General features: G+C 54.6%; 1 protein-coding gene across 20 annotated transcripts in view; it reads left to right on the forward strand.

Moving 5' to 3' along the window:
* The window catches only part of EPB41L1 (erythrocyte membrane protein band 4.1 like 1), a 65,901-nt gene that overhangs the window by 12,834 nt on the left and 28,643 nt on the right, over nt 1-24,424 (forward strand). For 18 of the 20 annotated variants that reach the window (XM_051632863.1, XM_051632858.1, XM_051632857.1 and 15 more), the window contains 2 exons: nt 22,058-22,247; nt 22,928-23,092. The exons of 1 other annotated variant lie outside the window; for it this stretch is intronic. In XM_051632863.1, coding sequence (XP_051488823.1) covers nt 22,077-22,247; nt 22,928-23,092 — 336 coding nt within the window. In that variant the 5' untranslated portion in view covers nt 22,058-22,076. Of the gene's footprint in view, nt 1-15,675; nt 15,717-22,057; nt 22,248-22,927; nt 23,093-24,424 lie in introns of those variants that run through there. One more of the 20 variants, XM_051632861.1, reaches the window with a different exon arrangement.

Below are 24,424 nucleotides of genomic sequence, written 5' to 3' on the forward strand. Positions count from 1 at the left end.
ACCACATGCAGTAGACCACCTGCTCTGACAGAGCCATGCTCTGGGGCATCATCTTCTAACAGGTGGGTGCTGGTGGTGGCACCTCTTTGGGCTTCTTCCAGCCTGGCTCCCCACAACCCTTGCTGGAACAATGACTATACTGGGACAGAGGCTTTTGATTTTCCTTTCTTGGCTTTCCTCCCTGTCGCTGCAGGGGTTAAACTATGTTTGGGCCACTTCCCATCCTTAGCAGCTCAAGAGCAGGTGCTGAGAGCTATTCAGTGGGAAGCCAACACATTTGGTGGGGCATGATCTGCTCCCCTTGTTGCAGCTCGCCAGGCTCAGCCCCATCCAGAGCACAGGTCTGGGGTGCTGGGGCTCACCTGCCTCCCTGGTGCCTGCCTCCGCAGGGGATGCTTCTTCTGTGGGAACTGGGTGCTTGTCATGCCCCCCTGTACAGCATCTCAGCCTGTGGGCATAGCTGGTGTTTCCTTTACTGTGGCATTGCTCAGGGACCTCCGGAAAGGGCCAGTTCTTCATGAAGCCTTGTGCTACCCTGGGACTTGGGTCTTGGCTTGTGTCCTTTGCCACCACAAAGAAGGCAGGACGCTTGGTAGGGCAATGGGGAAGCTGGCAGGTCATTGGAGGGAACTTTTCACTGTGGTGAGAAGCTTTCAGAGCCTCTGAGACCACCAAATGTAATCAATGAAGAGTGAGGTTGGGTCTCCTTACCACTGGTGTCACCTGAAGGGTGCTCATCCTGCTCACAAGTGCATGTAAAGGCCAAGGCCATTCAAGGTAGCTGCCACTGAGATGACATCCATCAGTCTGCATGTGGCTGCTGCATGAGGTCCACTTTTCTCCAGCCAGAAGCCCAGTGGTGTCCAGTAAGCCCCATGATGGTGGTTGGTGGGATGAGCAGGAGCACTGCTGCTCCTTGTGCCCCTCTATGTTGCTTCTTGTTCCTCCCTGCAAGGTTTTTTTTTAATGATGAATTTTGGATGGGAAGGGGAAGAGAGTGAGGGAAGGAGAGGGTTGCCGTGGTCCTGCTGTGGGTTTGGTGTGGCTTCTGATGCACTGGACCCCCCCAGCTGTGAGCGAGAAGGTGCTGGTGCCCAGGTTGCCAGGGAGATGGAGCCATGCTGCCGCTGGGGAGGTGGGGAGATGTGGGGGGCCATGCAGAGTGGATTGCTGTCCCACCCCTTCACTGCTACAAGTGACAGCCCCAGTGGCTGTCACTGATGCTGTTGCAGGGGTTGCCGTGCTGAGTGGTGTGTGCTTTCATCCCCAGAGGCACTGGTGATGGAACCACCACACCAGTGCCCTGGATGGATGCCCTGAAGTCAGGGGAGAGCCAGATGAATGTGGTTGCCTCTGGCTCGGATCAGATCCCTGAGCTCCACACCTGTCTCAAGGTGGGTCCTATGTGCTGGCCTGGTGGGATGATGCTGATGGGGGTTGAGAGACTGTCTGGGGTGGCAGGTGGCCTTACTGCTGCTCAGCTTGTCCACCTGGTGATTGAGACAGGCAGCCCCAGCTCTTGGAAAGTCTAGACTTCTCTTCTAGAAGGCACCCATCACAGCCCACCTTCAAGTCTCTGATGAGTGACCAGGGACCAGCGATCCAGCCCAGCAGTGGGTACAGTGTGTTGGTGCTCTGCCATGGCTAGCACCCTGCCTGTGTCCCCACTTTGCTGTTGCCCATCCAACACCTCTTCCAGGCAAGACCACTGTGCCTGCTCCCTGCGTGCCCTGCCCTGGGCAGCTTCCAGCAGCTGCCTGTGCTATTCCTCATGGACCTTATTCCCAGCTGGAGGATGGGTGTCTTACCCACTGTCTGGAGACCACAGCAGATGGCTGCCAGTTATAAAAGACATCTCTGTCTTGCTCCACTCGTGCAGTGGTGAGAGTGCTGGAGCTTTGTGCTTGCTGCAGCCATGTTGTCGCTGCCCTGTGACCAGGCTGGGCCGTGTAGGACACAGAGGCCAGGCTAGGGTGGACCTGTCTGAGCCTGGACCGCCTGGGAGCTGTCACTGGTTTTGTGGTCCTGACTGAGGGTGCCCTGGTTTAGCTGGGAAGGCAGGAGCCATGCCAACCTGTGTCCAGGTTTGCTTGTCACAAGCTGTGTGCTGAGGAGTGCTGCCACCTCTGCCAGCCAGGTCCTGGACACAAAGTTCTCCCTTGGGTTGTGCTGTGGCAAGGCCAGCTTTGCTGTGGCCGTGGGGTCCCTGCTCCCTGCATTCAGGCTGGCCACAGGACCCTCCCATGCCGGGAACAGGGTTTTATGCCCAGGGTGCCTATGCTATGGATTGGGGCCTTCCTCTCCTAGCACAAGAGCAGGAGTACTGGTGGTCACCATGAGCTATGCCCATCTTGGTGCTCTGCCTTTGGGCACGGTGGGGAGGAAACACTTCATTTAGGTTTGCTTTTCTTTCCCCTTTATTTATTAAAAAAAAACCAACACAACTTCTCCAGCCCTTCCTACTGTTGTCATTTAGTTGTCCTAGTTCCCTGAATATCCATCACCAGCCTGAGGCTAGAATTTGAGACACGTCAAAGCTAGATGAGTTTTTGTAGGCGCTAAGTGTACATCCCCTGGGAGCTGGAGAGAGATTAAAGAGCTGAGAAAAACAACTGCTCAGGATGAGAGGTAGAATGGAAGAGCTGGGGGAGAGGAGGGCAAACCAGCAGTATTTGCTCCCCAGAAAATGTCAACCTTGTGCATGGGGGGCTGGTCAGTGCGGTGGGTTCCCCCCCTGAGGGGGCACCTGGACAATGGTGGATGGGGGCACACCAGCTGGCGCAGTTCTGCTGCAGTAGCCGTGGTCTCTGTGCATCACTCCCAGTTTTGACTCTGGCAGGGGTTTGTCCAGCTACTTATCAGGGTTATTAGGTGTACATCATCCAAGTAAGGTAGATTCCTGCCCTCTGGCAAAGCCGGCATCTGGTCATATGGGAACAGAGGAGCTGTGCCAGGGTTGGAAAGGGTTAAAATGAAGTGGGGAAAATTGGTACAAGGGCTGGATTCCTGAGTGGGGCCTGTAGGCACAGTGTGGGCAGATGTGAGGCCAGGCAGCAGGAATGGGACTGGCACCCACCCACTGCCTGCATGCAGGTGCTGCTGCCTGCGAGTGGCAGGGACCTGCTGGCTCCTCAGCTGTAGATCAGGCTTAAATATTCAGTTAAAGAGGGGGGGAAAAAAGGGGCATTTTAAGCTTTATATTTGTGAATAATATAAAGCAAATGGAATAAATCTCAAGTGGTGACATTGTTTGTAGTCTTAGGACCACATCAAGGCAGTGCTTGAAGAGGTGTCCATGGCTCTGTCTCCAGCACAATCTGTCTGCCAGGGAGCACAGGGGAGCATGGCATGGGCTGAGCCAGAGTAGCTCCTTGTGCTTCCTGGTTGCTGCCCTGGGCCTGCTGATGCCTTTGCCCAGTCCTCTGTGCCTTATTGAACCTGCAGTCGAAGAAAAAAAAATTGGCGGGGGGGTTTGTTTGTTTGTGTTTAAAAAAAAACTATAGTAGTAGTAATTTTGTTGCATAAACTATAACCTTCTTCTATCTTAAAAAAAACAACAAGCAACCAACCGAACAATACACCTAGGATATTTTACTCGGCTTCACTGAAAAAACATGGGTTTTGATTGTGCTGGTGAGTGAGCTGGGTGTAAGACACCAGGCTGGCATCTCCCCTGCACCTGGCATGGCCTTTGGGGTGAGGGAAGGTGGGGAGCTTTTGGAGAGCAGCCTCTGGGAGACCCAACTGCAGGTGCCTTAAGCTACTTCAGTGGATGTGGCCTTTGCCTTCTGCAGTGCTGGCACCCAATGCCAACATGCAAGGAGGCTGTTACTGCAGGGTTGAAAGTTCATGGAAGCCCCTTAGCCCATTTAATGATACTTTGGGTCAATGTGCTTGTGTTTGCACTGATTTCTTGCAGCACTGATGATTAATCAGATTTTCATATGCCAAGTCAAAGGCAAAGCTTGATTTGCTGTCTACCTCTGACCCGTGAGAGGTCTGACCTCTGCTAGAGACACCAGTGGTGGGTATAGTTTAAGGAACCCCAGAAGGTCTATTTTCCAGTCTTGATTTTCTCTGGTTAATATTGCCATTTCCTCTTTCTAGCCAGCTAATCTGGCTTCACTTAGAAGTGAGATGAACAGTAGCATAAATTGCAGGCAGTGTCCAAAAATATGTTTGCAAGAACAATTCTCTTCCTTGAGCTCCAGCTCCTGCCTGTTTCACTACTGATCTGCTGCTTTTCTTCCTGAGAACTTGTAGAATTTTCCTCCCTGCAAAGGAATTTTAAGATGTTTGGAGGAATTTTCCCAAGGGGATTGGTATCTGTCAGTTGGGAAGCAACAGCAATGCTGAGGCTTGGGATTTGCCCTTTCCATCTTGGGGACTTGCTAGGAGGGAGCTGATCTGTGAAGGATGATGCTGACCAGAGCATAGGGTGCTCAGATGCACCAGGGTCCTGGCAGAGAAGATGCTGTGGGAGATATTGGTTCCTGGTCAGCTGGGCTTGGCTGCTCAAGAAGGACTCAGATGGTGCTAAGTTGGTTTCATTTGTCCTTTTTCTTTCTCAGTCCTGCATTTATCAGCTTCTGGAGGCAGCAGCTGGACATGGGGTGGGAGGTCTGTCTCATCTGACACTGTTGCTCCCTTTCCTGTAGGCCTGGGGTCCGAGTCAAGGCCAGGGGCTGAGATGTGGGGACACATCCTTGTGCACCAGGCCTGGGGCTTCAGCATGAAGGGGGAAGCTGGTGGATACAAGGTGGGGATTTCTGGTCTCACCTCCACTGCCAGAGCCATTGCAGCAAAGCTGGTGCTGCTGGCAGGGATGCAGACGAGATGGCTCCTGTGGGATGCTGGTTGCTAGGCAACCAGCAGAGGTGGAGCTATCTGGGCACCATCCCCAGCACTGCTGCCTGCACCACTGCCCTGTCTGCTCTGGTTTCCCCCCTGCCCTCCCTGCGCAGCGTAGTGTGAGGTCCTGCTGGCCACTTCACTGTCCCAGGGCAGAGGGCATCTCTGGGCATCACTGAACCCTGACTGGGGGTTGCTCTGCCAAGCTCACCGACACCCTCACCCTGGGATGAGGGAAGTTGTCTTGAAGCTCTTTGACCCTTTTGTTTGGTGTTGTTTCCACATCAGTGCTGCATCCATGCCTACTTCTGCCATCTTGTTCTGAAACAGGGTGAAAAGTGGGGAGCTCCAAGACTTCTGCACCCTGTGGCTTCCATGCAGCCCCTTGATTGGGCTGTGGATGTGCAGGGTGGGCTGGCTGTGAGATGCTGGCAGAGGTGGCTGGTGTCTGGGCTGCACTTTCACCTGGGTAAGCAAATCATGGCTTTCTTGACCCACCAGTTGAGAGCTCTTTGTTTCCTTGTTAGTGGCATTGTGTGGAAGGTGTTTCTTGGCTTCCCAAGCTGTCTGCTGCAACAGGTCACGTCATTTATTTCTGAACTTACTTATTCAGCTGGGAAGTGTCACTGGAAAGGGTAGGAGTGAAACCTTGTTTAGTATGTCCTGAAATTGCCCAGGCCTTGTAAGAGTGTGCTGTGGTGCATTGCAGGAGCAGGGCAACAGGGAGGAGGGCATCCTGCATCCACATCCTGGTAGGTCTGGAGGAGCAGGTGCCTCAGCCCCAATGCAGCAGAGGTCATGTTCCTCTTCAGAGTTCATGGTCCTGCGTCTTGTGTGCAGATGTGTTTGCTGGGCAGGAGAACCAGGTCATTGGGAACTGGAGGGTGCCTGTGGTATGGGGTGAAGGAGATACTGCTTTACTGTAAATGGAGAACATAGGAACGGGTGATTGTCTGGAAAAAGACAGATGCTAGAACATCCATCTGTGTGACTGATTTAAGGAACAGAGAAAATAGTGGGACATGAGGGAATGTAGAGAGGGAGCTTGAGCCAAGTGTCCAGGTATGAAGGATCTTCAAAAGCTGTGGTTACACACCAGATGGCAGATCTCTGTGCTGTGATCAGAAAGCTTTGCTGTCCCAGCCAACAGGTGTCTGCAGAAGCCAGGCAGAGATAAGAGGTGAACCCCAAAGTCCATCCAACTATGGGCACCAAGATCACATGGACTAGCCCCTCAGGGTACAGCCATGACCCTGATGGCAGCAGCTGTCTTTGCCTTGGTTCACTGGCTCTGCAGACCTGCTGTTTTTCAAGAACCTTCAGATTGTCTCTGGGGTGGATCATGGCTGGAGCCTGATGGACCTGAGAAGACACTGTCCCGTTGGGGTGGATACAGGTCCTGCTGTTTGGTGGCCGTGGAGAGTTGCAGTCCCTGGTCTGAGTGAGCTGCCATAGGTGTTGCTGTCTCTTCCATGGAGGGCTCAGCTGCTGTTGACACTGGCTCTGTGTGGGGTTGCTCCTGTGGAGGAATTACAGTGGCCTGCAGACAGTGGGGAGCTTCAAAGCTTCAAATGGTGGCAAGGCAGACAGACCTCTGCCCTGGCCCCTTGGGACAGGGACAGCCACAGCCTGAAACTACAGGGAAGGAGGTTTGGTGAGATGCTGGAGAACACCTCTGTAATGTCATGAGAATAAAGCTCTGCCAGAGGCAGTGAAGCAGGGAGAGGAGATCCCACCACTGGAGACTGTCAGAGCGCAGGTACGGATGGAGCTGCTCCTTGGATTAAGTGAGCTCTTGAAGCATCATCTCCCTGCAGCAGTGGAGGGCTGCCATGGCCTCCCCAGGCTCTGCAGAGCGGTGTGAGGGCATGGAGGAGGGTTGTGAGGAGCTTGCCGGTAGGAGGCTGTGGGGGCCAGGATGGCACCAGAGCCTCCCTTCCATGAGTCAGCGTTTGGCAGTGGTGATTCACAGCAGCACTGTGAGGCAGCCATGGGCTGCAGGGCTGGAATTAATTGTCTGGAAGGAGGGCAGCACGAGAGGTGGGAGAGAAGATGTTTTCCCTCATTTTATCAGCATTTCCCAAGCCTGGCTGTGAGGTACCTCGGCACCAAGCAGGAGAGATGTGTTCTGCCTGCGAAGGAAGCTCTCCACCTTTTGGTGCTCTCCCTGAGAGTGACCAGGGCACAGGGTCTGGTGTCCTGGTACCTTCCTGGGCTGGTGACTGCATCCGGCCATCACTGTCCTAACCCAAGAGCCCAGTCCTCTGCTTGGTGGGCTCCCTGGTGTGGTACTTTGGTTGGGGCAGCCCCTGCCCTCCCATGACCTGGCAGGGAGAATGAAATTACTTCCCTCCTCCTTGTGAGTGCATGGAGATGCACCTCTGGTCCCTGCCAGCAGCTCTGCACGGCTTCTTGCTGAGCAGGTGTTTCTGTAATTCAGATTAAAAGTGGGGGTCACCTGCCTCCCTTTTCCTGGTGGGAGCGTGACCCCCAGCACATCTGGCACAACTGTAAATCCTTTGAGCTATTCCAAACCAACTGGAGGATGATGGACAAATGCCATTGTTATGCTTCAAAAATATTTGGGCATCTTTCTGTGTCTTTTCTAGCCTCTGATATCCCCAACCTGAGATGCGTGTTGTCAGAACTGCCCACAAGTGTAAACCTCTCGAGAGGCTTCACCCCATCCTCAATGCAGGGTCTCACAGCTGGGCTGGAGGCTGAAGTACTGTGTTCTCAGTGCATGTGTGTCCAGCTCAGTGCTTTCCAGCCCCTGTTTGCCTTGGTTTTGCAGAGCAGGTGCCCTGCAGCAAACTGGAGCCTGATAGAGGTATTTTTTTTTTGGTTACGTTTTGCAAGTCATTAGTGAGTTTTCTGTATGTCTGTGTTCTGGGTGTCTGTCGTGTCTGGGCACTCAGATGTGGGAGGATGGATTTTCCCCAGCTCTGTGGGGAAACAAATAGTGTTTGCAAATGTATTTGTAGTATGTGTTGAAGTGAGACTAGAGAAGTACTTTTTTTAGCAAAGCAGAGTTGGAGCTAGGTAAAAAATACTGTTGAAGGCTGTGGACCTCTTGCCATCCGTCTCCACTGAGGCACCCATTTGAAGGTTTTTTTTTGCTGATGAGCTAGTGTCTGGCCACCCTTGCTGTGATCCTTCCCAGCACATGTAACCCAGGCTCCTGACTGCTAGTTTGAGTTCCTTTGACACCTTGTTGGTCCTTTTGCATATCTGTGAAATGCCTCAGGGCATGGAAATTTCCAAGTTACTGCTTCTCCTGCAGCAGCTGGAATCCCGCTGTGCTGAACGTGTATTTTAGGACTCGGATGTAGGAGTGGGCACTGCAGTGCTGGTCACTGCAGGCACGACTGGGGACCAGTGTCACAGTGGCTTTGGGACTCAGACCTTCTGAAGTGATGGTGCAAGGTGCGTTTGACTGCACAGTGATGACACTGCATTAATGTATATCATACATACATTATGTATTACCCAGAATCTAAAACAGGCAGGGAAAGCAACTTGGGCAGAGCTAGTGGCTGATGAAAGACAAATGGGAAGAATAAAGGGTATTAAGCAGGAGGAATCAAAGTACATCTACTCTCAGAAAGGTGGTTGTCTGGTGCGTGGGCACTTCTCATGTTGTGCTGGGGCATGGCTGGGGGGAGATGGTGTCCCAGCTTCTGGGGGATGCCACCCAGTGGGGAGCCAGTGGGAGAGGGGGTTTGGAGCATGTGAGGCTCATGGAGATGGGCATGGAGCAGCACAGGGGCTGGGGCAGCTCTGCTGCTCCTCCAGTCTTGGTTGCATGGCCTGGCTCCTCCCTTTCTCCTCTGTAGTGGGTGAGGAGGGCTGGGGGCCCCTTTCTTCCTTGCCCTCAATGCTTTCCATACACAACTGAGCCCCAGCCCAGTGAAGTAAGGTGCTCCACCCACTGGGTGCCTGCCAGAGCCCCAGATCTGGCCAGCACATGTCCTGGTGAGCTTTGCATTAGGTCCAGAGGTGCCCGAGGGGGTCTTTGGGGACCCTAGGTACTAGGGTACTGTCCTAGGCAAACTAGAAAATGTGAGGATAGGCAGGATCAAGCCTGTCTGGTAAGAGAGGCCCCTGGAGGCTTCCTCACCAAGCAGGACACTCCACGGTCCTGCAGGACCCAGGGGCATGGCGTAGCATCTCCTGCCCTCCAGGGAGGTGGGAGGTGGCAGGACCCCAGTGTGGGCAGTGCTGCTGGGGGCTGGGCTGGGGTGCACCCCATAGGGCAGTTACAGCTTGGGGGCAGAATTGAGGTACCTTCTCCTCAGCACCTTTTCGCTCTGCAGTAGCCCCAGATCTGCCTCCATAGCCAAGTCACCACTGTGTCCTCGTGTCCCACCGCATCCTCTATGTGGAAGGTCAGAGCTGATGAAGGAAGCCTGTGTGCTGCTTCCCACCCCCCTGCGGCTCCGAGCCAACTTGCTTTTTCTTCTCCCCACTGTCTGTCATCCCTCTTCATCCCTTCTAGCTTTTAAAACATTAGTCTCATCTTTGATAACATCCTTGTGGCCTCAGAGCTGTCCTTGCCTTGCGAAAAGCTAAAAAGCCTTTGCAGATGCCCAGGCACATGAGAAAGAGGGTGTGTGTCCTCCTCTGCAGCAGCCTGGGAGGCCATGGGGGATATTTCATAGAATCATAGAATCATAAAGGTTGGAAGGGACCTTAAAGATCATCAAGTTCCAACCCCCCTGCTACTAGATCCTACCCCTTGCCACCAACCCTACCACTAGATCAGGTCACACAAAACATTGTCCAACCTGGCCTTAAAAACCTCCAGGGATGGGGTATCAACAACCTCCCTGGGCAACCCATTCCAGTTCCTCACCAGCCTTACAGTGAAGAATTTCTTCCTAATATCTAACCAAAATCTCCCCTCTCTCAGTTTAAAACCATTCATCTGTGTTCTCTCACTATCTTCTCTGATGAAAAGCCTCTCCCCAGCTTTCCTGTAGGCCCCCTTCAAGTACTGGAAGGTGCTATAAGGTCTCCCCAGAGCCTTCTCTTCTCCAGGCTGAACAGCCCACACATAAGACAGGGTTCCTCCCCATTTGTCCTCCCACTCGTGGTTAGAGCTGCAGGTCTTCACCAGTGGACAGGCCTCTTGCTGGTTTGCTCCTGCCCAGCTGCTCGCACTGCCCCGGCACAGTTGATGGCCCCAACCTGGCATGTGCTCCTCTTGTCTGGTGATGCTCTGGGGTTTCTTAGGGTCCTGATCCTGCTTCAGTCTGTTTTCACTGGCGGAGATGTGGTTCATGGCTGCGCAGCCACAGGGGTGCTGTTGCTTCCCTCTCCTGGACGTATGTTTCTCATGGTAGAGAGAGGGTTGGATGCGAAGAAACCAGAGAGGAGCCTGTGCTGGTGTCTTGAGGCATTCAGGAAGCATAAGCCAGGCATCCAAAAAGCAGGAGAATTTGGAATTAAAACTCTCAAACACTCTTAAGAGCAGCCCCTCCAGTGCTGGTTTCAGCCTGTGTGAGCCTCAGATGCCAAACTCTTTTTTGCTAATGGAAGGACAGAGCTGAACAGACAGTGACAGGACAAGTGGAGTGTTCCAGGAAAAGACTGTTTTGGGCATGGACGAGGTGGGCCATGCTGCAGCCCCTGCCCCCTCAAATCCTTCCTTCTGCTCAGGCTGTAGAGGGCAGCAGGGGCAGGTACAGTCCCTGCAGAGGGTGACCAGCTGCCTGGTGCCAGCGGGTGTCCCTGGAGTTAGTACAGAATGATGAGCACTCACGGGGGTTGAAAGCACATGGAGGATTAGTGATGTGTTTTCTCCTGTGCCTGCTCCTCTGTGCCCTTCCTGGGACAGTGTCAGGCCTAGGTTGGCAGCTGGATGCAGGCTTTGGGTGGGGGAATGGCTACAGGATATGGCCCATCCCCAGTGCCTACATACCGCAGCAGATGGGGAGGCAGGAGAGAGCATCCCCATGGCTGCTGTGTGACCAAGCCCCCTGTGCCTCAGTTTCCCTGTCAGGAGCCAGACAAGCTCCCAGCCTGGGGAGGGGGCTGGCAAGGGGTGCAGCAAGGCTGTGACACAGCCCTGCTGCCCCCCTCATCTTGCCTGAGCCTCCTGCTGTGATGGGTGCCAGGTTGCCCTGCTCCCAGTGGGCAGGCTCAGGGTGGGAGGCTGGACCCCACAGCAGAGCAGCCCTCGGCGACACTGCGTGGCAAAGAGCTTGTGCTGCAGAAGCACTTGGCAAGTTGTTCCCTGCAGTTCCTTCACCTCATAGTCCGCTTTCCAACTGGGAAAGCCATTGTGTCCCTGTGGGCCAGAGAGCCAGGCACCAGTGTGGGTTTGGAGCAGCCTGGGGCCTGACTCCCTGCTCCCACTGCTCTGTATAGCCCTTGGCACTGGCCTCCAGCTGTGCTGGCCCTTCTTCAGCTCTGGGGCTGTGAGGGGTTGGGCAGCTCCTTCCTGGGCTGTCCCATGGCCCTGGGCCACTCCCCACTGCTCCCCTCCATTCTGGCACATATCTATTAGAATGTGGGCAGAGTTGTCATCTGCCAGCCTTCCTCATATGGGGGATGGACCAAGTTCTAGTGGTCATCAAAAACTACTTTTTAATAAAAATACAACTTTGGGTGAAATTTTTCAATGGATTTCCTAGCATTTCCAGGGCAGGGATTGGCTTTTCCAGCCTTTTCCTCCAAGTTTAATTTCTACCAGATTAATCCAAAAATGTTTTGATGCTCGAAATCAGGGGTTTTATCTGGGATTGAGGGAAACATAGAACTGCTCCATGCAGCAGCCCCCTCCCTGTCTTCCTCTAGGTGTGTGAGTGTCTCCAAAATAATACTGTAATCTGGAGTACTGTGTCCAGTTCTGGTCTCCCCAGTTCAAGAGGGACAGGGATATGCTGAAAAGAGTCCAACGGGAGCTACAAGGATGATGAAGGGACTGGAACACCTGCCTCAAGAGGAAAGGCTGAGACGCCTGGGGCTGTTTAGTCTGGAGAAGACTAAGAGGGGACCTTATTTATGTCTACAAGTATCTGAAGGGTGGGTGTCAAGAACAGGCCAGTCTCTGTTCAGTGGTGCCTGTAATAGGACAAGGGTAAATGGCACCAAGTTACAGCACAGAAAGTTCCACCTCAACATGAGGAGAAACTTCTTTCCTGTGAGGGTGATGGAGCCCTGGAACAGGCTGCCCAGAGAGGTTGTGGAGCCTCCTTCTCTGGAGACTTTCAAGACCTGTCTGGACATGTTCCTGTGTGATCTGCCCTGGGTGTTTCTGCTGCAGCAAGGGGGTTGGGCTTGATGATCTTCAGGGGTCCCTTCCAAGCCCTGTGATTCTATGATTCTGTGGTTGGCAAGCAGCTTTGCCAGGCTGCGGTGGGGGGATGTAAAACCAGTGCCCCTGTGCCCCCATAGCATTCTCCTATGGGGTCTAAGGACATATTGTGGTGCTGAACTAAAACCTGAGTCCAGCTTAGCCCCAGCCACTTCTAAGTTAGTTGTGTCCCACTGTGGTCAGAGGGAGCTGGACCCGTTTTGTTGCTTGAGCCACCAAAGTGCATTTCAGGTGGGAGCAGGGAAGGTGAATGGTCACCTCCTGCTCCAGAGGGGATCACAAGGATGAGGAAGCTGTTGTAGAATCAGCAGGGGTTGTGGAAGCAAGAAGGGACTAACCAGCAACTGCCTTGGCAGGAGCTTGGCTCATGGCATGGCTCAGGGGGGAATCTCTGCGGTGGGTCCCCAGGTTGCTCCCTCCTCCAGGAGGGATCTTGTTATGATTTTTTGGTGGGTGAGGCGGTGCAGAATCAGGCCCAACCTGTAAGTCACATGTCTGTGGGATGACTTGGGCATTACCTGGGTCCTTGCTGAGCCTGGTGGCACCATGGCAGTTAGAGACGCTCTTCTGTGGGGTTGGACCACAGCTGGCATCTTTCTGCTGCCCTGAACACTGCACTGAAACTCACAAAGAGTTCTCCTGGGCTCTGCTGGGACTCTGCCATCTACTCTCTTTTAAAATGAAAAATGTGTTACACAAGTTGGCCTGTGCCACCCTGTGGAATTCATTTGCCTTTACTTAAGAGTGAAAAGTGGTGGAGCTCCATCATGAGGCAATTTCCCCCTGCCCCCAGCATCAGGTAACATCCGCAGGCACTGCCAGGACTTCCTGAGCAGTGATGATCAGGGACAGGACCAGGAGCCATGGGCCCAAACTGGAACACAGGAGGGTCCCCCTGAACATCAGGACACACTTCTTCACACTGAGGGTGACTAAGCTCTGGCACAGGCTGCCCAGGGAGGTGGTAGAGTCTCTGTCTGTAGATATGCTAAAAAGTCACCTGGACATGGTCCTGGACAGCTGGCTCTTGGTGGCCCTTATGGAGCAGGTGGTTGGACAATGTGCCTTCTAGAGGTACTTCGACCAGCCTGTGATTCAGTCCTTGAGCACAGCATGCTGGCCTCTAGGCTGGGCAGCATGGATAGGGTTCAGCAGTGGGGTCCTCAATGAGGTGCATTGCAGGCACTGATGCCACAGAGACCAAGGCACCAACAGGACCCTTTTTGAAACCCATTGCTGTTCAAGTCTCTCCAATGCTTTGTGGACCCTTGTGGGCCTCACCAGTGGCAGATTGGCACCCTGAAAGTGTCCAAGGCTGGGTTGGACAGGGCTTGGAGCAACCTGGTCTAATAGAAGGCCTTGCCCGTGGCAGGGAGGTTGAAACTACATGATCTTTAAGGTCCCTTCCAACCCAAACCAGTCTGTGATTCTGTGGTTTTGGAGCCAGGAAGAGGAGTATTTCCTCCATCCCTGTTACAGGGTAGTGGCTGCAGTCAATCCCTTCCAGCCCAGTTACCCTGGGTGCATCATTGCATCTTGCCAGGCATGCAGGGAAAATCCTTTCAGTTCTTGTTTTCCCTGGGCTACCTGATGGAGCCAGGACAGGGATTTTTCATGGGGTTCAGAGCTGGTCAGAGAGGAGAGATGTCCCATGGTCACTGCCTGCCTCCCCCTGAGCAAGGAGATGTGGGACAGGGCAGCTCCTTCTATCTCCCTCCTTCTTTGAGCAGTGCTCCCCAGGGCTGAGGAGTTTGGTCAAGACAGGAGGGTTTGCATGACACCAGAAATTAGGTCTTTCCCATCATGTGTCAGGTTCAGTCTGAGGCATGGCTTGGGTCTCAAGGTCTTTGCCTCTGTTTCTCTTCTTTCCTCTCCTTTTCCTGTCTCTGCTTCATGTCCTCTCTCAGCTCTGGGCTGACTTTCCCCCTGCTTTCTGTGTCTCCTCTTTGTTCTTCTGGTGGCTTCAGACAGGGAAGTTTTACAGTTGTGGGTGCTTAGAGGTTGGTGATGCCAGCCCTGACCACACGGGGAGGGGTGCAGAGCAGCAGAGAACTGGTGGTCCCCAGCTAAAATGGACCAGTCAAGGATTTTGGAAGAAGGAGGCTTGCTGGGAAGTGTCAGATGACTGGTCCTTCCCTGCTGCAGACTTCCGCATTTTGTTGGAGCAAGAACCCCCTGGGCTGTCCCACTTCAAGGGCTCAGGATTGCCTGGGAAGGCTGATTTTGCCCCTGCCCACGTGGCACACATGCACCAGGCTGGCTGAGTGGTGCCCACCTTCACAGGGGGCTTATGGGGAGGGGTGTCAGGGCTGCAATCTGCTCCCTGCCCAGCCAGTTCTCCCAGGGCTGAGACTCATGGGTGGGGGTGAGCAGGGTTTTCTCCTTCTGCATCAAGCACAGTCAGGCTCTGTGTGGCTGGGTGGCTGCACCTCAATGGCAGGAGCCTGCTGGCAAGTGCTTTTTCCCCTGGGGCTCCTGACAGCTTGATGTGCTTTGGAGTTTTCCTCAACATGTTTCCAAGCTGGTGGGTGCTCCCTGAGCATCGCTCCTCCCAGCAGACTGCCTTCACCTGCCCAATATCCCTGGAACTTGCCTGCAGGCTGTCTGCCTGACAGCCTGCCCAGCTGCAGCCAGCCCCCGTGCCCACCCCTGGACTACCCCACCATGGGGTGCTGGGCTCTGCCCATGTCTCTTCCTGTGCTTTGGGGCAGGATCTGTCCCTCCACTGTGGCAGTGTCAGGGTTATGCTTTATGGACACTTTGTGCTGCTGCATTACAGGGGTACGAAGCACTTCTGGTATGTCCCAGCATTTGTTGTGTGGTGTTGTCCCTTCCAGAGAACACGGGGGCAAAGGAGTCACATGTCCTGTGGGCAGGGATGTGCTGAGAGTCACACTCTGTGCTTCACTGTGGACAGGGACAATGAAAGAGATTCTATTCAGGTCCTGCTGCTGATGCATCTCCAAGCTGCCTAAGTGCAAGTGGTGTGCTTGGGTATGTGTTTGCTGCTCTAGGACCTGTGTAAGAAAGACATGGGGGGATGGTGCAGGAAAGTGCCAGATGAACTTGGGATGAAGGTGTGTATGTATATTTGAACATAGATGAAGATGTGCAGGTATAGATGTGTATAGGTCCAGGTCATTGCTGAGCAGCCAGTGCAGAAGCTGAGCTCTCCTTCCCTGCTGGTGCAGGCATGGGGAAGGATCCTGGCAGGATCACACCCTGCCCTGCCTCTCTGGTGCCTGTCCTAGTCCTGGTCAGGTGTTTGCAGACCAAGAGGGTGGATGGAGCAGGCACCAGCATCCTTATGGGACTATCCTGCTGTGCGGGGGTGCTGTCGGGCGAGCACCAAGCTCCTGGCCGTGGGGAGCCTGGTGGTGGGTGGGCAGGCAGCCCAGTTCCCAGCCGGGCTGCGGCTGCCGTGTGCATCACTCGGTGTGCGGGGGTGTTGGGGCTGGGAGGCTCTGCAGAAGGCGCTGCCTGGGATGCAGCAGCAGCCTGGCAGCGACGAGCTGTGCTGGAGGCATGGGGAGCTGGCACCAAGGTAGGGCCGGTGGGACCCTCCAGGCTTTAGCTGTCAGCATGGGGAGCACCAGCCTGGGTGGGATGTGGGTCCTGGAGCCCAGGTTGGGGGGATGAGGCAATTTTCCAGGTGGGGAAGGCTTCGGGGTAGTGCCAGTCTCTGCTGCTGACAGTCCTGCATGAGGAGTAGCAGTGTGTGGTCTCCAGGAGCTGGGAACACCCTGCGTTTCTGATCCCCTCCTCATCACCAAGCACAGGGCAGCACATGATTTGTTGGCCTTGCTGGAGAGCAGCACAGGAGAGCTCTCCAGGCTGCCTGCTGCAGCGTGCAGTAGTTTGGGGATCTGCACATCCCCCAGGGCCAGGGGGTGAGGGCAGAGCTCAGGGGTGCCACATGTTTTTGAGGCTTTGGGGACCACTTTCCTTGTTGGTTTTTTATATGTCCCTTGAGGATACCCAGGGCTCCCCGCTGGAGCTCCTATCATGTTCTAGGATGGCTGAAGGCAGCCTGTGCTGCCTGTGTCTCATCCTACCTGTCCCCAGCCAGCTCAGCTCCTGCCCCATGGCAGGGGTGCTGGATGCACAGCCCTGGTGAGCTCCTCTGTTGTTTTCGAGGGATTGGCAAGTACCTGGTCTCCCTGCCTCGTGTCATGCAGTCACTGCCACCCCCAGAGGGTGCTGCTCTCTGTGCCCAGCTTGCTCCACATCTCTGGCTGTCTCCATGGCAGCCATCTGTCCCGCAGTAGCCGTCTGTCCCGCAGCCTCATGGGGGGCTCATCTGCCAAGATCAGCCTTGCAAGGCCCTCAGCAGCCACTGAACGCAGTGGCAATGGGAAGAGTGTTTGGTTGTTCCCTAGTTCTGTGCACCCTAGTGGCACTGTAGCCCATGAATACATGTTTGGGCACTCAGCGTGGGGCTTTGCACAGACTTGCTTGCCCATATCCATGATGCTCCAGAAGTGAAGCACCATGAATGGGCACCATCCTCAGCAGAGGCAGAGTCCAGCAGCTAAGGAGGATGCTCAGCCTTGAAAACCAACCCAGCAGCAGGGAGTGAATGAACAGGGAGAAGGGGAAAGCAGGCTCAGGCAAAGCCCCATTTGGAAGGAGCTAAAAAGTCAGGGCTCTGCAAGGGGAATGCTGTGGAGGATGAGGCTGGAATATGCTGGGGAAGTGCAGGGGCAGAGTGTCTGGGAAAACCGTGAATCCACACTCCAGCTTGAAGGAGGGGAAGAGGAAAACACCGAGGGAAGGAGGAGCAGGCAGGGAGGTGATGGGAGGAGATTATAAGCATGACAAGCAAGTCTGCCTCTGATCCTGCTTAGACTTTCTTTGCAGTTGCAGTTTCCCTGTGCCTGTTTCAGCAGTCTGGAGCTCCAACAAGCTCCAGCCATTTCAGCTGATGTTTGCCCTGAAGACAATATCCCCCCAGCCCCTTTTAGGTACAGCTGCAGCAGAAGCGAGCCAGCCCTTGCTGAAAACCAGGGTTGTGCTTGGTACATGACACCGGGTACTGTGGGTGCAGAGGAGTCCTTCAGCCAGCAGCCTACACAGAGAGGGGACTGGGGAGACGGTGCCTGCTTCCCTGCTTCTGCCAGCCTTTGAGGGGCTGCTCTGGCCCTAGCTTGCTGCATGAGCAAGGCTAGATGCCTGCAAGGGCTGGGACAGCACAGGCTGCCTGGCCTGCAGGATCAGGTCCTGCTTCTTCTGTGGGTAATATTTAGAAACAACATTATTTGGTACAGCGTTTCCACTGACCTCAATGAGGTTTGCTGCAGTTGCGGTCTAAATCCCTTCTAAAGGTTTGTAATCGCAAATACATTGGAGAAATTGTCCCTATGGCAGCATGCCATACCTTTCTCAACCCATGCCCCACCCCGCACTGGCGTCTCCTGGGGGCTGTGTTGCAAGGCAGGGCAATTAGAGCTGAGTTTTGCATCCGGGAAGTGCTGTGTGATGGCAACCACTGCACACAACTGGCTTCTTGCTGCCTAAAAGTGTGTTTTCTGCCCTTAAACCAGGGGCAGCTCCTGCTGAAGGCATGGAGCTACTCCCATAATAAACATCTGTATCTGAAGTCAAGAGTTGTAGGAAAGTCTGGGAAAATGTCTCACTCCCTAGGGGGAAGAAGGGGCTAGGACAGGTCTCGCCACTGCTGCAGGTGGCTCCAGGGTGCTGAGCAGGCACAGTCTGGCAGAGGGGTTGGTCAGGGTGCTGTTTGCCATGCTGGCCTCCATGGCCTCCCGTGGCTGGGCCTGCAGCAGTCCCAAGTGCAGGTGGCAGCCAAGTGCCACCTTCCCCAGGCCCTTGGTGCTGCCAGGCTAAGGCTGACCCTCAGTGCCCAGCCAGTCCCAAGCCTCCCAGCCCTACTGCCTGCAGCACTAGGTGAGTGGTGGTGCTGGAGGCAGCCCTGGCTCCATGCAGCATGGGGAGAGCCCCAGGCAGCAGCAATGCCTGCAGGAAAGCTGGGGAGGGACTTTTTAGCAGGACCTGTAATGATAGGATGAGGGGGAACAGTTTCAAACTGAAAGAGGGGAGATTGAATGAGGTATTAGCAAGAAATTTTTTCCTGTGTGAATGGTGAGACGCTGGCACAGGTTGCCCAGAGAAGTTGTGGCTACCCCATCTCTGGAAGTGTTCAAGGGCAGGTTGGATGGGGCTTGGAGCAACCTGGCAGGGGGTTGGAACTAGCTGATGTTTGTTGTCCCTTGCAACCCAAACCATTCTATGAGTCTTTGATTTTATGGATGTGGCACAAGTGCCTACCAGCTGAATGTGGCCATTGTGGCTGTGCCAACGTGGCCCCCCTGCCTGCTCTGCCTATGCCAGGACTATGCACATCTGTGGGACCAGCTGCAGCAGAGCTGTGCCCCCAGGCGCTGCTTTCCCTGCCAGCCCCTTCTCCCTGGGGGCATCTCCTGGACCTTTTTATCCTGGCAAGGTGTTTGCAGCCCAGTGCTGGAGACTGGAGCCTTCCCAGCATGGCTGCAGGCCCAGAGACCTGCTTATTCTTCCTGCACCTCCCAAGCCCACCCTGCCCCACAGAGCGTCTTATTCCTTCCTTCTCTGTGTTCCATGCTACTGGGGCTGGAGCAATGCCACAAGGTTGGGCCCAAAGGCATCCATCAGTGCTTGGGCTTCCTCTGTCTCCCTCCACCAAGGCATGCGGCCAGGGGGTGCTGGGGAGCCAGGAAGTGTCCACAGCAGGGCAGGAGGGACAGTGAGTGGCAGGGCTGAGGCACTGGTGAAGGGGGACAGCACCTGACATCCCAAAGCAGGGTGGCAGAAGAAGCCAGGCATGGTGGGAGCAGGGAGATGGTTCTGCCAGTCCCCAGCCCAAGCATTCCTGTGTCATGCTGTCCTGTGCTTCAGCTGAAAGATGGGGTTCCTGGATGAGGTGCCTTGCCCATTGTCAGAAGGTCTGAACTGGAGCTTAACAGGCAAAAAAGCAGGGCTGGCTCAGAGAGACGGGATGAATTCCTAGCCTGCCATCCTTGAACAAGCCACATCACTTCCTCAGGGATCAGTGCTTCCCAGAGCAGTGAAAAAATAGTTTGAAAGAAAGTTTGAAAACCTTAAGTAGAAAAACTCAGGGTGTTTTTGGCCTAAAGTGGTGGTTGTTATTTAGACATTTAATATTGATTCAAAAATTCACCTGATGATACCAAAATGGAAGTGGTTGGAAATGATCCTCACAGGGACTGGAGCTGGGAACAAGTAACTCCTTGGATTTGCAGTGGAACAAGCTCCGTTTCCTCTGCAGAAAAAATAGAGCATTGGTGACCTTTGAAGTCATCCTGTGCCTTCAGTCAAGCACTGGGGTCTGCTGGGAGAAGCTGAGACTGATTTTTCTCAGGGGTTGGTGGCAGGATGTCCTGCCTGTTTTGGCCAGGAGAGCATGTCCTGGGGCAGGGAGGTGAAATCCTGGCTCTTTTGGTATGAACTGAGTCCTTCTGTGGTGACAGCACAACAGTTGCAGAGCCAGCAGCAGTGTCACTGTCCACCTGGCCACAGGGCAAGGCTGCTCCAGCCCAGGCTGAGCCCTCTGCAGGAGGCACAGGCTGTCCTGCAGGGAACTGTCTTCTCTGCCCATCCCTGTCCTTGTCTCCTGGCCCCTCCCACTCTCAGAAGCCAGTTTTAGCAGTTTTTCTGGATAAGGTTTCATATCTTCCCATGGTGCTGAGGGACACCTGAAAGGCAGAGGTGGGACATCAGCTGTGGTGTGAGATGTGTTTGCTTTGTAAAAGAAAGAAAGTCAGCAGGTCTGTGAAGGGCTGGGTGGTGTGGTTGGTTTGCCAGAGGGATAGGATGCCCCCACAGGGACCTTGGCAGGCTAGAGGAGTGGTCCCATGTGAACCTTATGAAGTTCAACCAGGCCAAGTGCAAGGTCCTGCCCCTGGGTCAGGGCAATCCCCAGCAGCAGCACAGACTGGGGGGTGAGGGTTCTGAGAGCAGCCCTGCTGAGAAGGACCTGGGGATACAGATGGGTGACAACTGGACATGAGCCAGCAATGTGGGCTGGCAGCCCAGAAACCAACCATGTCCTGGGCTGCATCCCAGGCAGCGTGACCAACAGTTTGAGGAAGGGGATTCTTACCCTTTACTCAGCTCTTGTGAGAGCCCATCTGGAGTATTGTGTCCAATTCTGGAGCCCCCATCACAAGAAGGAAATGGAGCTTCTGGAGCAAGTCCAGAGGAGGCCGTAAAGATGATGAGAGGACTGGAGCAGCTCTGTTCTGGAGACAGGCTGAGAGAGTTGGAGTTGTTCAGCTTGGAGAAGAGAAGGCTCCACGGAGACCTTACCAGAGCCTTTCAATACTTAAAGGGGCTTATGAGAAAGACGGAGCAAGACTTTTTACCAGGGCCTATAGTGATAAGGGACAAGGGTTTTAAACTGACAGAGGACCGGATTAGAAGAAGTATTTTACAATGAAGGTGATGAGACAGTGGTCTTAAGTTGCCCAGAGACACTGTGGCTGCCCCATCTCTGGAAGTGTTGAAGGTCAGGTTGGCTGGGGCTTGGAGCAACTTGATCTAGTGAAGGATGTCTCTGCCTGTGGGGTTTTTGAAGGTTCATTCCAACTCAAACTGTTCTGTGATTCTAAAAGGGGTCTTTCCCTGCCTTCCTTTGGTCATGGTTCTGACCAGGCACTTGCTCTCCCATACCTTCTAGAACATCATTTAGGTGATTGGGATTTACAGGAGGTAATAATGGTGGAATGTCATGTCACCAAGCAACTCCTCCAGCCCCAGGGTATCTGGGTCCCGTGGCCTGGAGCTGCACTGGGACCTCATCCCTGCCTTAGTGCTGCCAGGCTGGGGCAAAGCCTGGGATTTGGCAGCTCAGAGAGAAGCTCAGTCTATGCCACATGGGCTGTCATTCCAGAAACAGGGATCAGAAGGATCATGTATAGGCTTCCACACTCCAAAGAAGTGCAGTTTTTCTGGTGTTGCAGGTGTTGCTCCGGGCTGCTCATGTGGCTGCTCTGTGGGCAATGTGGGTGATGTGACTGTGGGCAGATGCTGCCGGCTGAGCCAGCTCGTCCAGCTGGGCATCCCTGCCTTTGGGCACGCAGGTGGTGGCCATCCCAGCTGGATGTGGCACGGGCAGCCCCGCAATGAGCAGCTGGTGGGGCCTGGGCAACCCAAGTGACCATCATAAAGGGTGTGTGATGACCTGTGCATGTCTGGACTGTCCCAGGAGTCCCTGGCAGCCCCATGCTGCAAACATAATGGTTTAAAAAAGAGAAGAGTTGCAAAAGCATGTCACTGAGCACACCGGCCAGAGACATTAATAATGGAAAGAGCCTTCCCCTCCCCTGTTCTGGCCCTGGGTTGGTTTTTGCATCTCACACAGGACAGGCAGCTGGAGCTGGAGACAGCTTTTGTCCTGCTGCCCTGCAGCGTCCAGCCGTGGGAACCCAGCATGCTGCTTGCTGCTGCTGGGAAGTCCAGAGGGGGAAAAAAACAGCCATCCCGGAGATAATATGTTGTGGTGTCCATATTTGTAATTTCCTGTGTCAGGGTAGCCCTGACACAGGAAAAACCCTAAAAAAAACAGACTCGCAGCCTGGTTTTTTTGTCCCACAATAAGCCCTTCCAGTGAAAAAATACTGGGGAAGGTACTGAAGGCCCCAGGGCTGGGGAAGTGGGGGGTTATGGCTGCCCTGCTCCCTTCTGGGAGTACAGGGAAGTGGTCCAAGCCCCACACCTGGCTGCAGGGGATCCTTGCTGGTGGTGGTCCTCCACACACTGCTGGCTCTTCTCCTCCAGCCCAACTGGGGGTGAAGCCCTGACAGCGGGTGTCCCTGGCGGGCATCCTCCATCCTGTGTGCCCAGTGACACCTGTCTCTGCATTGGCAGAGCGGGGTGACCGGCGGTCATGACAACGGAGACAGGCCCTGGTTCGGAGGTGAAGAACGAGCAGGAGGAGGCTCCGCAGCAGCAGCTGGAAGTAGCTACACAAGCCCCCAGGGCTGCCAGCCCCGCCAGCTGGGACGCTGAGAGCAGCGAGAGGTCTGCAGCACAGCCCAATGCCCGGAACATGGAGCCAGTGAGTGGGAAATGGATGGGTGCTGGGAGTGCAGCAGGGGGAGAGGCACAGCACAGGGAGAGGATGTGCCACCTCTGCCTGCTGCCTGTTGCCACGTCCTACAAAGAGGCTGTTGGGAGCCTGAGGGAGGTGGCACCTCCCTGCTTCTGTGGGCCACAGGGGAGCACCCAACAACTGGGGCAGTGTCTGGACTCTCCAGGTGCCTCCCAGCTGGCAGCCTGGCTGCTCACGGGCAAGACAGGCAGAAGGAGCAGGATAGCAACCCAGAGTTCTGACTATATGTGGCACCATATTCCTGCACTGAGCTGCCCCTGACATGGCTGGAGCAGCATCTGCACCCCAACATCAGCCTCAGTGCTGTGCTGCTGCCAGCAGGTACAGTGCTGCCCTTGTCCTGCTTGCTGCCCTAGCCTAGCCAGCTGCCCTTGCCCTGCCTGCTGCCCCAGGCAGTTGGGCACAGAGATTTTGGGTACCGAGCTGACCTTGGGCTCGTGGACATTCACTTTCCATTGTACTAGCATCATGGAGTGGGGACCTATGGCTATGGACTCCCAAGAGGTTATCAGCCTTAGCCCCATCAGCTGCCCTCTTCTGCCTGCCATTGGAGGGCTTGCCCCATCTGTCTGCTTGTCCAGCCATTATTTGTGGTGCTGGGTAACGCTGTGCATCCCCCACTACAGGGTACAGAGATGGAGGAGAAGGACTACAGCGAGACAGATGGGCTCTCTGACAAAACAACCCCCAGCAAGACCCAGAAGTCACCCCAGAAAACCACAAAAAAAGTGAAGAGTGCCCTTTGCAGAGTGACTCTGCTTGATGCCTCTGAGTACGAGTGCGAGGTGGTGGTAAGTCTAAGGGTGCTGCACTGACACCAAGGAGGGGACTCATCTCAGCATGAGGACGCTACCCAGCCCAGCAAGTTTCTGATACCAGGGCTGTTCCAAGGACAGCTTTGTAGTACCTCGCTCCTAGGGAAAAGAAGCCACAGAAATAGCAGTTTAAGTTGAAATTTCAAACTAAGGAAAAATCTGGAAAGACAGACCCTGGCAGGGAATTTCAGCCCAGTAAATCCAAATTTGGCAGAAAACAGCTAAAAAGCAGAAGCTTACTAGCTGGGGGATAGAGTCTGCCTGACAATATGTACATGACATCCCTGTGCCAGCCTGTCTGCTGACTCCTCAAGTGCGCAACATGTTGGCTGTCCCGCGTGCAAAGGGGTTTGTGCACATGTTGGGGGCTGAGGCTGACATCATGGACCCACACAGCTTCCCCAGGCAGGTTTGCCTCCGTCCTCTGTGTTCAGCTCATCCCTTGCTGTCCCTCCCCTTAAAGCCAGCAGGCCAGGGACTGCTTGAGGAGGTGTGTCAGGGCCTGGCAGCACTACCTGTGTGTGTGAGTATGGAGGGGTTGTAGCTGTCTTCTTGTGTGTGTGGGCAGGGCAATGGCCTGGTAGGCACCCAGCACCCTGCTCTGGATGTCTGCTCTACTCCCTCTTAGTCGCGTGGCTGTGCACAAGCACACACAAGTGTGTGCCAGGGAGCACGTTTGCTGGTAGTGGCTGTCACCCCAGAGAGACACTGAGAGGGCTGGTGCCTGTCACGGGCTGCCATGGCACTAGGACATGCTGCAGGGCTGCTTTGGCCATGATGCTCGTCCAACTGGTGGCCTACTCCTGGTGGGAGGGACATTTTAAAATTTGTAAGGACTTGCAACTTTGCTTAAAAATGCAAAAGCTGAGGATGTTGAGGAGCAGAAATCCTGCAGCCTTTGCCAGGGAGACCTTTGGACTTGCTGCTGGTGAGCAGTAAAGTCGGGGTTTTGTTGGCAGCAGCTTGGAGCTGGCTGAGCAGAGCAGACCTGCATCTGTATGTGGGTCCTGCCACCTGGGCCCAGCTGTGCGGGAGTGATGAGTGACTGGAGTGTAGCTGCCTGTGTATGGGAGTTCCCTGTGCATGGGAGCTGCATGTGCGTGGAGGCTTCCTGTGCGTGGGGGCTGCCTGTGTGTGGGGGCTGCATGTGCGTGGGGGCTGCCTGGCATGAGTGAGCATCCTGAGGCAGCCAGGAGGTGGGTCTGTCCCCCTGCTCACAGTTCAGGCAGCAGGGCCTTTGATCTCCACAGTCCAGTAGCCCTGACTGTCACTGCAGCAGTGAGATATTGTCATAAAGATGTGGAAAGA

Source organism: Apus apus, chromosome 15 (genome assembly GCF_020740795.1).
Source record: "Apus apus isolate bApuApu2 chromosome 15, bApuApu2.pri.cur, whole genome shotgun sequence".
Classification (NCBI taxonomy): domain Eukaryota; kingdom Metazoa; phylum Chordata; class Aves; order Apodiformes; family Apodidae; genus Apus; species Apus apus.